The sequence below is a fragment of the Eptesicus fuscus genome, chromosome 9 (assembly GCF_027574615.1).
Source record: "Eptesicus fuscus isolate TK198812 chromosome 9, DD_ASM_mEF_20220401, whole genome shotgun sequence".
Lineage (NCBI taxonomy): Eukaryota > Metazoa > Chordata > Mammalia > Chiroptera > Vespertilionidae > Eptesicus > Eptesicus fuscus.
Window position 1 is genome coordinate 39,176,906 of NC_072481.1, and position 15,312 is coordinate 39,192,217.

The 15,312-nt window shown below is 39.6% G+C and overlaps 1 protein-coding gene across 2 annotated transcripts in view; it reads right to left on the reverse strand.

The window, feature by feature from the left end:
• DAB1 (DAB adaptor protein 1) overlaps window positions 1-15,312 on the reverse strand; it is a 244,833-nt gene that overhangs the window by 116,186 nt on the left and 113,335 nt on the right. For both annotated transcript variants that reach the window (XM_008139363.3, XM_054720762.1), the window contains exon 2: window positions 10,608-10,747. In XM_008139363.3, the coding sequence (XP_008137585.1) occupies window positions 10,608-10,747 (140 nt within the window). The remainder of the gene's footprint in view (window positions 1-10,607; window positions 10,748-15,312) is intronic.

Genomic DNA, 15,312 nt, shown 5'->3' on the forward strand with positions numbered 1-15,312 from the left:
ATTAAAATATGTTGATGACAGTGATTTGTTGATAGACAGGCAATGGCTCACTCAGACTCACAGTATGAACCCCGTCTCAAATCTCTCAAATCCAAGAGAAAACTCTACAAGGAAAGGCACCAGCTTCAGAGAGCCTAGCAAAGAAAGACAGAATTATTTTCATTGCTCATATGGTCTACCGTGAACAAGTGGGCCTTTTGGCAACGCTAAGAGGCATTTTGTACTTCTCTGTCTCTCTCTTTCCTGGGCAGGGGGCCAAAGGACGACTTGATCGTTTATGTTTCTGTGTTTCCCAAAGAAAGACCACTGGGACTGAAATGTCAACATTCTTCTTGGCAACTTGCAAATAATGAAACACAATTGTCATGAATCAAAACCCCTCAAGTTCAGCAGATCTGAAAAGAGTGTGTATAGTAGGACAAACTCTCGGGGCTTTGGAAGCCCCTCTGCTATGAAGGTTTACAGATGGGACACTTAAAAAAAAAACACAGAAGGGACACTTCATTGCAGATCACACACACACACACACACACACACACACACACACACACACATGCGAGGTCGGCAGTCATCATCAGGTCTGATCCAGTTAACGTGGCTCACATTACGTGATCCTTCAGGGAGCATAAGCCGACTCCTGCCTCATGTCCACATTGGCCTTGGTCCTTCCCTGAAGGCCACTGGCCAATGAGGCACTCTGTGATGGATGCCTGCTGAGTGGCTATCTACCAGGATGCTGGAGATGGGGGTATGAGGGAAGGATGCATCAGATCCTTTCTCATCAGCAGATTGTGACTCTGGGTGGGAACCAGGTCATGGGAGATCTTGATGTCTTTTAATGAACATTTATTAAGAGCAAATCTCTCGAGACCCGAAAAAATGGCGACGGAATAGAGTCGGGTTTGGAGTCTGTTCCTGGGGCGGAGAGTCGGAGCAGCAGAGGCTCGCAGAGGGAGTGTATGTGGGCAAGCCAAGGGACAGCTAAACTCCAGGAGAAGGCAGGGGAGTGCTGGGCAGTGTTCCTCTGACCGCGCAGCACCCACAGGGGCTGGGTCCCCTCCTGGAGCTGCGGGCTCGCCGGGCGCCTCGCCATCTTGCAAGGAAAGGAGGATTTTAGGGGAAACCTGACTTTCCGCGACAACTGCAAACACTGAGCTGCTGGGAGCACCAGACCACCGGTCCCCTATCAGCGCAAACAGTCGGATTCAAAGAAACTCTTCACTGCACCACGGAAAGGTCAGATTTTGTCTGAAATAAGCTGCGGTTTCTAATCCCCGCGGTGGGTGAGGGAAGCGCTGGGTGAGGGAAGTGCGGCAGCCGCAGGACCGGCAGGAGCCGGGAGGTCTGTGCCTAGAAAAATCAGCGGCAGTTGGAACTGCCGTGATCCGTGAATGAGGAGGGGGGTCTTCTGAGCTGCTAACAGAAGTGACCTCTTGAAAGCAACTCATTTTAATCTGACGAGGAGGGTCAGACTAAGAATTTTCAAAGGAGTGCAGGCTCCTTAGTCTGGGGCACAGACCCACGGTCCGCACACCTGGGCTCTTTCCGACTCTGATTGCTAAGCCCAATACAGAGGTAAACCCAGGTGGAAACCCTGAAAGACTGCAGGGGGAAGGTGTTTTTTTCGGAACCTGGGGACCAGAGCTGCGTGTGACCATCAGAGAGGCAGCTCTGAGGCGCATACCTCCACAAACTGGTAGTGAGTGCCATAGAAGGGGGGAAAAAAAAAAGAAAAAAGAGCTAGAGAGGCCCGGAAGTCAATTCAGAAACACTGCCACCCAGGGGCTGAAACGCTAATTGTCTCTGGTGTAATCAAAAATAAATACGAGAAATTAAGACAGGGCTGGCTTAAAAAGCAGGACTGGCTTCCAACACTGAGGAGCCCTGGAATGAAGCTGAACTGAAATACCGCCCAGACTGGGAAAAAGGCGTACCAAACAGAATAATAGAGGAAGTGAATGACAGCCGCTACTGCACATTTTAGTCTTCCTATTTTTTAATTTTCAATTCTTTTTTCAATTTTTTAATTTTTTTATTCTCATATTTTTTTATTTTCATTTTTTGCATCTTTTACTTAAGAAACTAATATTTTTTTTCTTTTTCCTCACTTGATTTTCACCTTTTTAATTATTACATTTTTATTTTCAATCAGCACTATTATTACTATTATTTTACTTTTTTTTTTTTTTTTTTTAATGTCATTAGATTTTCCCTTTCTTTTATTTTTGGATTAGTGTCCTACATTCGATTTGCATCTTTCCCTTACAATCGCTTTACCCTATCTCAAAGCTAAAATTATGCCATCACTCTCCTCCTAACCTTTCCCCTTTGGGTCCCTAGTTTATCTTAACCCTTTCTGGCTTTAGATTTTCCCTACTTTTTCAGTTTACTCCCTGCTAAAACTTCACCCTACTTATATATTTAATTCCCAACCCCCTGCTCCAAATCCATACAAACCTCTCTCTACGCTACCTTTAAAAAATTATTTTTCTCTCGGGCCTTTTGTTGTTGTTTGCTTGAATGTTGATTAGATTGAATTTTTATGCTTTTTTATGAGATTGTTTTGATTATTCTTTTTGTTGGTTTGGTTGGTTCTTTTGTTTGCTTTGTTTTTGTTTGTTTTTTACTTTTGTTTTCCCTTGCCTCACTTGATATTAGCTGCTGTTGCAGTTTGTATTAATCTCCAGGCTCGTGTTGCTGGAATTTGCTGGGAATAGTGGTTGTTCTAGTGGAGTTTACTCCCCATATATATAGTTTGTTCCCCTTTTCTCTCTTAGTATCATTCTTGTCTCTCTTACTTTTTTTTTCTTTTCTTTTTCTTTTCTGTTTTTTCTTTTCTTTCTTTCTGCTCTTTTCCCAAGTTCAGATTCACACTCTTTGTTGTTGTTTTTTTTTCTTCGTTGTTGTTCTTTCTTTTTACTCTCCCTCTTCCACTCCTATTCCCTAATTTGTCTTTCTCTGGTGGTTACCTTTATTGGAGGTTATTAATATCGTGAATACAATTCTGTTCAGTGCCTTGTCTGTTGTGCCTGGTTGTGTTGTATTTTATACCTTTAAATCAACGCCAGAGAGAGAAATCTATATAACCAGACATCCGGAGAAGAGAGACCATGGGGAGACAAAGAAACAGCCCAAACAGGAAAGAGAAGCAGGCATCACCAGAAAAGGAAGTAAACGATTTAGAGGCAAACAACCTATCAGAGAAAGAATTCAGAGAAATGGTCATAAAGTGGCTGAAAAGGATGGAAGACAAATTCGACAATATGAGTAAGAACCAAGAAGAAATGAAGAAGAACCAAGAAGAAATGAAAAATGACATCGCTGCTGTAAAGAACTCAATAGAAAGCATCAAGAGTAGACTAGATGAAGCAGAGGACCGCATAAGTGAGCTAGAAGACAAGATGGAAAAAAATACCCAATTACAACAGCTTCTAGAAACAAAAATTAGAAAGATTGAGGAGAGCGTAAGGGAACTTCGGGACAATACAAAACAAAACAACATCAGGATAATAGGGGTGCCAGAAGGAAAGGAAACTGAGCAAGGAATAGAAAACCTGTTTGAAGAAATAATAACAGAAAACTTCCCTGATATAGGGAAGAAAAAACCCACACAAATCCAAGAAGCTCACAGAGTTCCAAGCAAAATGAACCCCAAAAGACCGACGCCAAGGCACATTATAGTTAAGTTGGTAAACACCAACGACAAAGTAAGAATCTTACAAGCGGCCAGAGAGAGACAGACAGTTACATACAAAGGAACCCCCATCAGACTAGCAACTGATTTCTCAACAGAAACTCATCAGGCCAGAAGGGAATGGAATGAAATATACCAAGTCATGCAAAGGAAGGGTCTAAATCCAAGAATACTGTACCCAGCAAGGCTATCAATCAAAATTGAAGGTGAAATCAGGAGCTTCACAGACAAAAAAGGACTAAGGGAGTTTATCACCACCAAACCAGCAATGAAAGAAATGCTAAAGGGTCTGCTGTAAAAAAAAAAAAGAAAGAAAGAAATAGGAAGCAAAGAAGGTACACAGGGGTATAGAATAAAAATGGCGTCAAATAAGTACCTATCAATAATAACTTTAAATGTAAATGGATTGAATGCCCCAATCAAAAGACACAGGGTAACAGACTGGATAAGAAAACAAAACCCAGATATCTGCTGTCTACAGGAAACCCACCTCAAAAAAAAGGATGCATACAGACTGAGAGTAAAGGGATGGAAAAAGGTTTTCCAGGCAAATGGAAATGAAAAAAAAGCTGGGGTTGCAATACTTATATCTGACAAATTAGATCTCAAAGTGAAGGACATAACAAGAGATAATGAAGGCCACTTCATAATACTAAAGGGAGAAATCCAACAAGAAGAAATAACTCTGGTAAACATATATGCACCCAATACAGGAGCACCAAGATACATTAAAAAACTCCTGGAAGATATCAAAGGAGAGATTGACAGCAATACAATCATAGTAGGAGACTTCAATACCCCACTATCACCATTGGACAAATCCTCTAAACAAAAAATCAGCAAAGAAACATCAATCCTAAATGACTCACTAGAACAGATGGAATTAATCGACATCTTCAGAACATTTCACCCCAAAGCCACAGAATATACATTCTTCTCAAGTGCACATGGGTCATTTTCAAAGATAGACCATATGTTAGGACATAGGCAAAGTCTCTCCAAATTCAAGAAGATAGAAATCATATCAAGTATCTTCTCAGATCACAGTGGCATAAAACTGGAAATCAACTACAATAAAAACAACCCAAAGAAATCAAACACTTGGAGACTAAACAGCATGTTATTAAACCATGACTGGGTTACCAAAGACATCAAGGAAGAAATAAAAAACATCATGGCAACAAACGACAATGAAAACACAACAATCCAAAATCTATGGGACACAATGAAAGCAGTCCTGAGAGGGAAGTTCATAGCTCTACAAGCCTACTTCAAAAAACAAGAAACAATGGTAATAAATTACCTAACCCAACAACTCAAAGAGTTAGAGAGAGAGCAACAAGATAAGCCCAGTGTAAGCAGAAGGAAAGAAATAATAAAGATCAGAGCGGAGATAAACGACATAGAGACCAAAGAAACAATACAAAAGATCAACAAAACCAAGAGCTGGTTCTTTGAAAGGATAAACAAGATTGATGGACCTCTAGCCAGGCTCACCAAGAAGCAAAGAGAGAGGACCCAAATAAACAAAATCAGAAATGAAAGAGGTGAAATAACAACAGACCCCGACGAAATACAAAGGATTGTTACAAAATACTACGAACAACTCTATTCCAACAAACTGGACAACCTAGAGGAAATCGACATATTCCTAGAAAAATACAACCTTCCAAAACTCAATCAGGAAGATTCTAAACAGCTCAACATGCCAGTAACTATGGAAGAAATTGAAGCAGTCATCAAAAAGCTTCCGGCAAACAAAAGCCCGGGGCCAGATGGCTTCACAGGAGAGTTTTATCAAACTTTCAAGGAAGAACTAAAACCTATCCTCCTCAGACTATTCCAAAAAATTCAAGAGGAAGGAACACTTCCAGGCTCCTTCTATGAAGCCAGCATCACCCTAATACCAAAACCAGATAAAGACAACTCAATGAAAGAGAATTACAGGCCAATATCCCTCATGAACATTGATGCCAAAATCCTCAACAAAATTCTAGCAAATCGGCTCCAGCAGTACATCAGAAAGATCATACACCATGACCAAGTAGGATTTATTCCAGGAATGCAAGGATGGTACAATATCCGCAAATCAATAAACGTGATACATCACATAAACAAATTGAGAGATAAAAATCACATAGTCATATCAATAGATGCAGAAAAAGCATTTGACAAAATCCAACACCCTTTCTTGATAAAAACTCTCAACAAGGTGGGAATAGAAGGCTCATACCTCAACATAATAAAAGCTATTTATGATAAACCCACAGCAAACATCATACTCAATGGGCAAAAACTAAAACCATTTCCCCTAAGAACAGGAACAAGACAGGGATGCCCACTCTCACCACTCCTGTTTGACATAGTACTGGAAGTATTAGCTATCGCAATTAGGCAAGAAGAAGAAATAAGAGGCATCCAAATTGGAAAAGAAGAAGTGAAGCTGTCCTTATTTGCAGATGACATGATATTGTACATAAAAAACCCAAAAGATTCCATCAAAAAACTAATAGACTTAATAAATGAATTCGGCAATGTAGCGGGATACAAAATTAACGCCAAGAAATCTATGGCTTTTCTATACACCAATAATGAACTTACAGAAAGAGAGACTAAAAAAGCAATCCCATTTACCATCGCACCAAAAAAATTAAGATACCTAGGAATAAACTTAACTAAGGAGGTAAAAGACCTATACGCAGAAAACTACAGGACACTGAAAAAAGAGATAGAGGAAGAAGTAAACAGATGGAAGAACATACCATGTTCCTGGATTGGTAGAATCAACATCATTAAAATGTCCATACTACCCAAAGCAATCTACAGATTCAATGCACTCCCCATCAAAATACCAACAGCATATTTCACAGACCTAGAAAGAACTCTCCAAAAATTCATCTGGAATAAAAAAAGACCCCGACTAGCCTCAGCAATCCTCAGAAAGAAGAATAAAGTAGGTGGGATCTCAATACCAGATTTCAAGCTGTATTACAAAGCCACTGTTCTCAAAACAGCCTGGTACTGGCACAAGAACAGACATATTGATCAATGGAACAGAATAGAGAACCCAGATATCGACCCAAACCACTATGCTCAATTAATATTTGACAAAGGAGGCATGAACATACAATGGAGTCAAGACAGTCTCTTCAATAAATGGTGCTGGGAAAACTGGACAGATACATGCAAAAAAATGAAACTAGATCACCAACTTACACCATACACAAAAATAAATTCAAAATGGATACAGGACTTAAACATAAGACGGGAAACCATAAAAATACTAGAGGAATCCACAGGCAACAAAATCTCAGACATATGCCACAAGAACTTCTTCACTGACACTGCCCCTAGGGCAATGGAAGCTAAAGAGAAAATTAACAAATGGGACTACATCAAAATAAAAAGCTTTTTTACAGCAAAAGAAACCATCAACAAAACAACAAGAAAGCCCACTGCATGGGAAAACATATTTGCAAATGCTATCACTGATAAAGGTTTAATCTCCAACATCTACAGGCAGCTTATGCAACTCAATAAGAGGAAGATAAATGATCCCATAAAAAAATGGGCAACAGACCTAAACAGAATATTTTCAAAAGAAGACAGAAGGAAGGCCAAGAGACACATGAAAACATGTTCAAAGTCACTTATTATCCGAGAGATGCAAATCAAAACAACAATGAGGTACCATCTCACACCTGTCAGAATGGCTATCATCAACAAATCAACAAACAACAAGTGTTGGCGAGGATGCGGAGAAAAAGGAACCCTCGTGCACTGCTGGTGGGAATGCAGACTGGTGCAGCCACTGTGGAGAACAGTATGGAGTTTCCTCAAAAAACTGAAAATGGAACTCCCATTTGACCCAGTAATCCCACTCCTGGGAATATATCCGAAGAAACTAGAAACACCAATCAGAAAGGATATATGCACCACTATGTTCATAGCAGCACAATTTACAATAGCTAAGATTTGGAAACAGCCTAGGTGCCCATCAGCAGATGACTGGATCGGAAAACTGTGGTACATCTACACAATGGAATACTATGCTGCCATAAAAAAGAAGGAATTCTCATCATTTGCAGCAACCTGGATGGAATTGGAGAACATTATGCTAAGTGAAATAAGCCAGTCAATGAAAGAAAAATACCACATGATCTCACTCATTTAGGGATAGTAAAGAACATTATAAAGTGGTGAACAAAAAGATAGATACAGAGACAGTAAAGCATCAAACAGACTTTCAAAGTACAGGGGGAAAGTTTGGGAAAGGTGGGGGAGTTATGAAATCAAACGAAGGACTTGTATGCATGCATATAAGCATAAACAATGGACGCAAAACTCTGGGGGGGGAGGGCATGTGTGGGTGTGGGGTGGGGGGGGTAATAGTAAGATATGTACACATATAATACCTCAATAAAAATATTTAAAAAAAAAAAAGAGCAAATCTCTATTTGCCTGGCCTCAAACTCAGTAAGGAGGGACTTCGGCAAGAATCAAGATCCTAGCCTTTCTCCCCACCTTGCATTAGGGTCTCTGTGGGAAGCAGGTGTGGCTCTACCTGATTGGGGAGTTTGGAGAGAAGCCAAGCACACATGGCTCAGTCTCTTCTGGGTTCTTTCTGCGAGCTGCCTGCTGGTAGTGAGGTTGCATTCTGGTCTGATCTCATGTGTGAGTCAAGATCCTGCCTCTGGAGCAGCAACGGGGATGAGGAGAATAGGGATGATTGCAGTTATCCAATTCCCCATAAATCAAGTGGGATAGTCTGTCTCTTTCAAGGATACCCACTATGCCCGTGTATCTACATCATGTTTTCTAGAGCAGCACCTATCAGTAATAAAGCTGGAATTTAGAATTCTTCCTTTCAGATTCCTTTGTCTATTTGTCAATCAGATTTGAACTTGGCAGAAGAAGAGGGCTCACTGTTGGACTTCCCTCAAAGCTCAGAACATTGTTTAATTATAAAAAAGGATACATTAACCTCTTCCAAGGTGATAACCTGTGAAATCACAATTTGGATGTCTTTTATGTCTTTTCTCTAGTACACCTTAAAATCAATAGACACATAAGTGTTCAAATAAAGTTTGCTTATGCTACAGCAAAAAATAAAAAGAATGTAATGGATACATAGTTTAGAAAATTAAAAGGTTTCAAAAATGATGATTCCTACAGTCATACTTTAGAGAGACTTAGCATCAGATATACATGTCAAACTGCTGAGAAAATCATATAGTATAAACAAATAACAGCTGTGATCTATTAAGCAAATATTAAAGAAAAGTGTTTCACAAATACTGTCTCATTTAATACTTTTAGGCTTTGGCCAGCTTTTTTATTTTAATGCTTTTTTTTCTTATATTTTAAAAAAAATTATACTGACCAAGCTGTATCCTCAGTGACAATTTGAAGATAATTTTAAAAGTGCTTATAACATATTATTATCAGATGAGAAAAAAGCAGAATATAAAATTGTATAGTTATTCCAATTATATTAAACATATATGTATATTTTATATAATGTATATAAAATACAAAGAGATTACAAATCACACACTTTTAAAATGTTGACACTAATTTTCTTTGTGTGGTGGGATGAGGATGATTTCAATTTTCCTCCTCATACTGTTCTGTATTTTGAAAATATTTTATAATGAACATTTTGTGAATTCTATAATCAGTAAAATCGTATGTTTTAAATGTATAAGATATTTTACAGAGTTGTTGCTAAACCATTTTATTTTTACATATTTATTGTTATTATTATCTTTTAAATCCTCACGGGAGGATATTTTTCCATTGATTTTTAGAGAGAGTGAGAGAGAGTGGAAGAGAGAGAAAAGACAGAGATGTGAGAGGAACACATCAATTGGATGCCTCCTGCAAGATCCCAGACCAGGGCCCGTCTGGGGAGGAGCTCACAACACAGGTATGTGCCTTTGACCTGAATCGAACCCGGGACCTTTTGGTCCGTAGGCTAACACTCTATCCACTGAGCCAAACCATTTTATTTTTAAAACTATTTGATATTATTTTTTAAAAAAACTTGGATACCACAATCTAGGAACAAAAAATTTTCTTTTTGTATGTTAAGAGATCTTTAAATATCACAATTTTTTAATTTTGCATATTAAATTTTTTCCAGTTTCTTAGAGTTTCAATTAAAAGATTTCTTTAAAGCATTTAAAATAAGAAACCTCTTTATGATATCTCCATGTTCCAATATCTGGTTACATATTACTTAGAAAATATTTCCCCTTCTTATAAAGTATTTGAGGACATTAATATTAGTTACAAAAATGAATAAAATTAGCTTTTATCTTAACACTAGAGGCCCGATGCACAAAATTCATGCAAGAGTAGGCCTTCCTTTCCCTAGCTGCCGGCACCGGCTTCCCTCTGGCACCCAGGACCAGGGCTTCCCTCCCAGCCCTGGCTTCATCTGGGAGGTCGTCCAGAAGGACGTCTGGTCTAATTAGCATATTATCCTTTTATTATTATAGGTAGCATTTTTCCCATATTTATCATACAGTAAAATCTATAAATTTCATTAAAAATAAAGTGGTGAAAATTTATAAAATCTGAGGCACTATACAATTTGATGATTTTACTTTTATTTTTCGCAGGCATTGCATGAATAAGATATAACTGAATAAAATGTGAAAATCAAATAATAAAACAGGGCCAAATAAAATGCCTCCACATAGGAGGTGCTCAATGAACATTTGCTGAATGAGTGAAATTTCTTCAAAATGAGTAAAGGCAGCGATTCATCAGTGAATCAATAAATGAGTAAATAATTTACCGATAAATGAGTAAACAACATTTTTTACCATAATGACTGTGCAATCATTTCTTTCTCTCAGCCATATTAAACCCATAATGTTTAAAGTAAAATATGTTTGCACTGCACCTTGAGCTTCATCATGGAATCTTGACATAACTTGTCTCCCCGAGCTGCCGAAACCTCGTCGATCCCGATCAGTTTGGCCTTGTACCGGACCCCTTCACCTTTAAACCTCTTTATCAGAGTGGCTTCGCTGCGATCCTGACCTAAAAACAGAGGAAAGTAGGATTCAGAGATGGAGGCGTTCAGGGCCTGTTGGCTTTGAATACCCACGGCACCGAGGTTTGCTCTCTTGCTTCACTGTGTTCTAGGAAAGTCAAACCAGTAGATCAAGTAGAAAAACACGGCAGTACTCCAGGACACAAATTTTGACTCCCCTTTCAAACCCTGGGGCAAACTGCTTCTCCTCTCTCAGCCTTTGTTTTCTCAGGCAAAAAAAAAGGAGTTAAGAATAACCAACCCCAAAAGGGCATCAAGGTAAACAAATCAGGCAACATGTGTCAAGTACCCAATGCAGTGTTTGCTACACACTAGGTTTTCAATAAATGATAATCACCCACTGACATTCTTAGCACTGAGCTCCTTTAGCATTTCTAGCATTTAATATGACTTTGGCCAGAATCCAAGATCCTCCTTATACCCAATTCCATGGGCTGTTTCATAGTGAGACTCCAGAGTAATTGCTTTGTATCAAGTAATGACCCACGACAATTATAATAAAAAATGGTTTTACAATCTCTCTTCTGCCAACCCATGTGTGTACTGAAATAGACTTCCACACTACTTGATATGGAAGTAGTGTGAAGTCTACAGGCTTGCAACAGGCTTTCCCAATAGCATACTATTATTAACATAATATTTTGCTAAGACACACCAGCCAGGAGTTCAAACACATCCACATAAAATACAAGCAGTAAAGTAACTGTGAACTGAGTACTTATGCATATAAAATGTTTTATAAACTGTATCCCCATTCTTCACAACAAGCCAACCATATCCATTTCCCAGATGATCAAGATGAAGGTCAGAGAATCCAGGTAGCCTATCTAAGTTTACACAGTCAGAAAAAATATGACTACATAGGAATTCAATTTTCTTTTTTTAAAAATATATTTTATTGATTTTTTACAGAGAGGAAGGGAGAGGGAGAGAGAGTTAGAAACATCGATCAGATCAGCTGCCTCCTGCACACCCCCTACTGAGGAGGTGCCCGCAACCAAGGTACATGCCCTTGACCTGGAATCTAACCTGGGACCCTTGAGTCTGCAGGCCGACGCTCTATCCACTGAGTCAAACTGGTTAGGGCTGGAATTCAAATTTCTAACCTCATCAAACTTGCATCAAACTAATCACAGTTCGGGGCATTGCGTATGTGGTTCTAAAAACCTGGAATGCCCCTGCCTTCTGCTCTTCATCTCTTGAAACATCATCAACTTCAACTTCTAATACACCCCTCTCTCATGCCTTCCCTCAACAGTCAAGACACTTAGAGCTGAAGGTATTAATGATAACTCAGCCCATTTCACTCTATGTATCCTTACGATGTACAAAACTAAGGCCTTTCCATAAGGCTGGATTGAGAATTATTTGAGAAAATGCTTAAAATAGGGAAAAACCCACACACAACAACAACAGCTAACCATTGTACAATACTTTTCAATAGACAAAACATGACTTGCATTTCATTCATTCATCTCTTACTAAGCATCTCTGTGCCAGATGCTGTTACTCACTGACAACAGGTAAATGAGACAAAGTCTATGCCCAGGGAAGCTCAAGTTTCTGGTGACTGCAAGTAAAAATGCGTTGTGTTGGGAATGTAAGAAGGTACACACTTAAGAGTCGGACATCCTCATTTAAACTATGACTATCTCCTTTGCAAACCAAATAACCTATCTACTGAGCCTCAATTTCCTTGCCCGTTGCATGAAGGTTAAATTTCTATTTCCAGAGCTGTTATGAATAGTAACTTAAATGATACAGTATATGCAAAGCATGTATTCAGGTATTAAGTTTTCTATCACAGGTAGCTGCCACCAGTTTGGTGGCCCAGTAAAAGAAGCATGTGGAAGATTCCCTATGAGGGCAGGAGAGCACAAAGGAGGAAGGTCTGCAGAGCCAGGCCTGACCTATGGTCCCCAACTCCCCATTGGTGTTTTGCCCACTGAATCTTTGCTGACTCCTAGTATATTCAAGCCTTTGAATAATATTCCGTAAAGCAAATACAACACATGAATGATTAGTGAGAAATTATAATCAATTAAAAATTAAGTCTCCAGGATTTCAGTGAGGGCAGATGTCAGAGACTGGAGCTACGAACAAAGAGAAGAACATTTGCCATGATATACCCTCTATGGACATCTTGCTAAACAAGTGAGGGCACTGGGGCAAGGCCATGCTGCTAGTAAGGGGGGTGCAGTTGCCTGACTCTTTGGAGTCAGAAGGTGTTGCAGTAGCTCTGGGACTTCGTGTGTGTGTGTGTGTGTGTGTGTGTGTGTGCGCGCGCGCGCGCGTGTGTGTGTGTGTATGTGTGTATGTGTGTGTGTGTGTGTGTGATATTGGGCCCATGGTGATACAGGTCACCTCCCCCTGTCTCTTACCCTTTAAGACAGCATCAATGGACCTGGAGAGTATCATGCTAAGTGAAATAAGCCAGTCAGAGAAAGACAAGTATCACATGATCTCACTTACATGTGAAATCTAATGAACAATATATGTGCACCAACTTGTTTAGTCCCAGAAAAAAATCTTAAAGGTGGGTACTTTTACTCAGGCATTTCAGATTAAGCAACTTGTGCAAATTCACTAAGTGGACCTGAACCCAGATCTATTTGATGTTGGAACCCACACTTGTGGTTTTGCTTGTGTTCAGTGTTTTCAAGCCCTTTCTCTTCGCCACTATGATGATTTTTTTCTCATCTCCCCAACTTCCTATAAAGCCCCACCTTTTACCTGGCCCAAAACTGTTGATACTCAGTACACTAGCAGCATTAAAACTCCATTTGAAAGCCCTGGTCAGTGTTGCTCAGTGGGTAGAGCGACAGCCTGAGCACCCAAGGGTCACAGATTCGATTCCCAATCAAGGGCACGTACCTGGGTTGCAAGTTCGATTGGGAGGCAACTGATCAATGTCTCTCCCTCTCCCCCTCCCTCCCTACCGCCTTCCACTCTCTCTAAAAATCAATGGAAAATTATCCTCACATAAGGATTAACAACAACAACAAAAAACTCCATTGGAAAAACAGCCTAAAAATGGAAGTTTCCAGCCTGCACGTCATGTCTAAAAACTGCCCATGAGTCAGACACAAAGGCAGACTCAGGAAACATTTGTCAGGGCCGGATCTCTGCCAAGGAGGAGGCTTCATAAGAGGAGGCAGAGCCAGATCAGGTGAATAAGGGCAGAGATTAATAAGAAAATATTAGGCCATTTAGAGGAAAGTAGGGAACCCAATTTAGATTAGGACCCAGGGCCAAGCTAATTTGTATGAAGGGCACTTATGCACTAGATAATCCAGTTTCTCATTAAATGCTCCACCATTAAAAGGGTAATTTTTCATGATCACATCTTGAGCAAGGTCTCAGTTATATTAGTTAAGAAATAAATAACAGCTATCAGAGCCATAAGGCTGTACCTTCAGAGGCACATCCTATTTGAGGGTGTTAGAGAAAGGGTCAGTTTTCATGCATCCCAAGTCATCATGCATCCCCAACTTATTTCACTGAAAGCACCACTGACCCTATGCTTCAGGATGGACAAGAGAAAGGCCACATATTTAAGGAAAAACATTAACATCATCGCTATCTGTTATCAAGCATGGACTAAACCGGTCACTGTGCCAAGAGTTTCACCTACAACCTGCCATTTAATCCTTATACAGCTCTTTGAGCTAGATTCTGTAACGAGCCCTTGATTACAGGGGATGACACCAACACTCAACATCAACAGCACAGCCTGATTTTTTTAAATAACTGCTTTATAACTCCCATCCCAATTCAATTCTCCTTTTTAAAGTATACAATTCAGTGGCTTTAGTACATTCATAGTTATACAACCATCACTACTAGCTAATTTCATAACATTGTCATCATCCCCAAAAGAAGCCATGTATCCCTTAAGCAATGCTCCCTATGTCCCCCAAACCCACCAAACCTAGGCAACCACTAGTCTATGTTCTCTCTCCATAGAAGTGCCTATTGTAGGGGCAAATTATATTTCACATAAATAGGGTCATACAACATGTGGACTTCGACATCTCATTTTCAAGGTTACTGCACGTTACAGCATGTATCCCAACCTCAAGTCCTTTTTTATGCTGAATAATGTTTCATTGTATGGATATACCACATCAATTGATGGATATTTAGGTTGTTTCTATTTTTTTGCTATTATGAATAATGCGGCTACAAACATTTATGTATCTGTTTTTGTTGGGGTGTATTTTTCAATTCTTTTCGTATTATACACACAAGGGAAATTGTTGGTAAGTCCATGGTTAACTTTTTAGGACCTATCCAACCATTTTTCCAAAGTGGCCCTACCAACTTACAGCTTCACCTGCAAAGTAGGAAGGTTTCTGGTTCTCTGCCAGGTGTTCTTGCCAACATCCCTTTCTGTCTTTTCCGCTTTAGCTATCCTATGGACCTAAGGTGGCATTTCATCAGGGTTTTGTCTTGCATTCTCCTAGGGACAATTGCTATTGAGCATCTTTTCATGTGCTTATTGTCCATTTGCATACCTTCTCTGGGGAAATGTCTATTCAACTCCCACAGC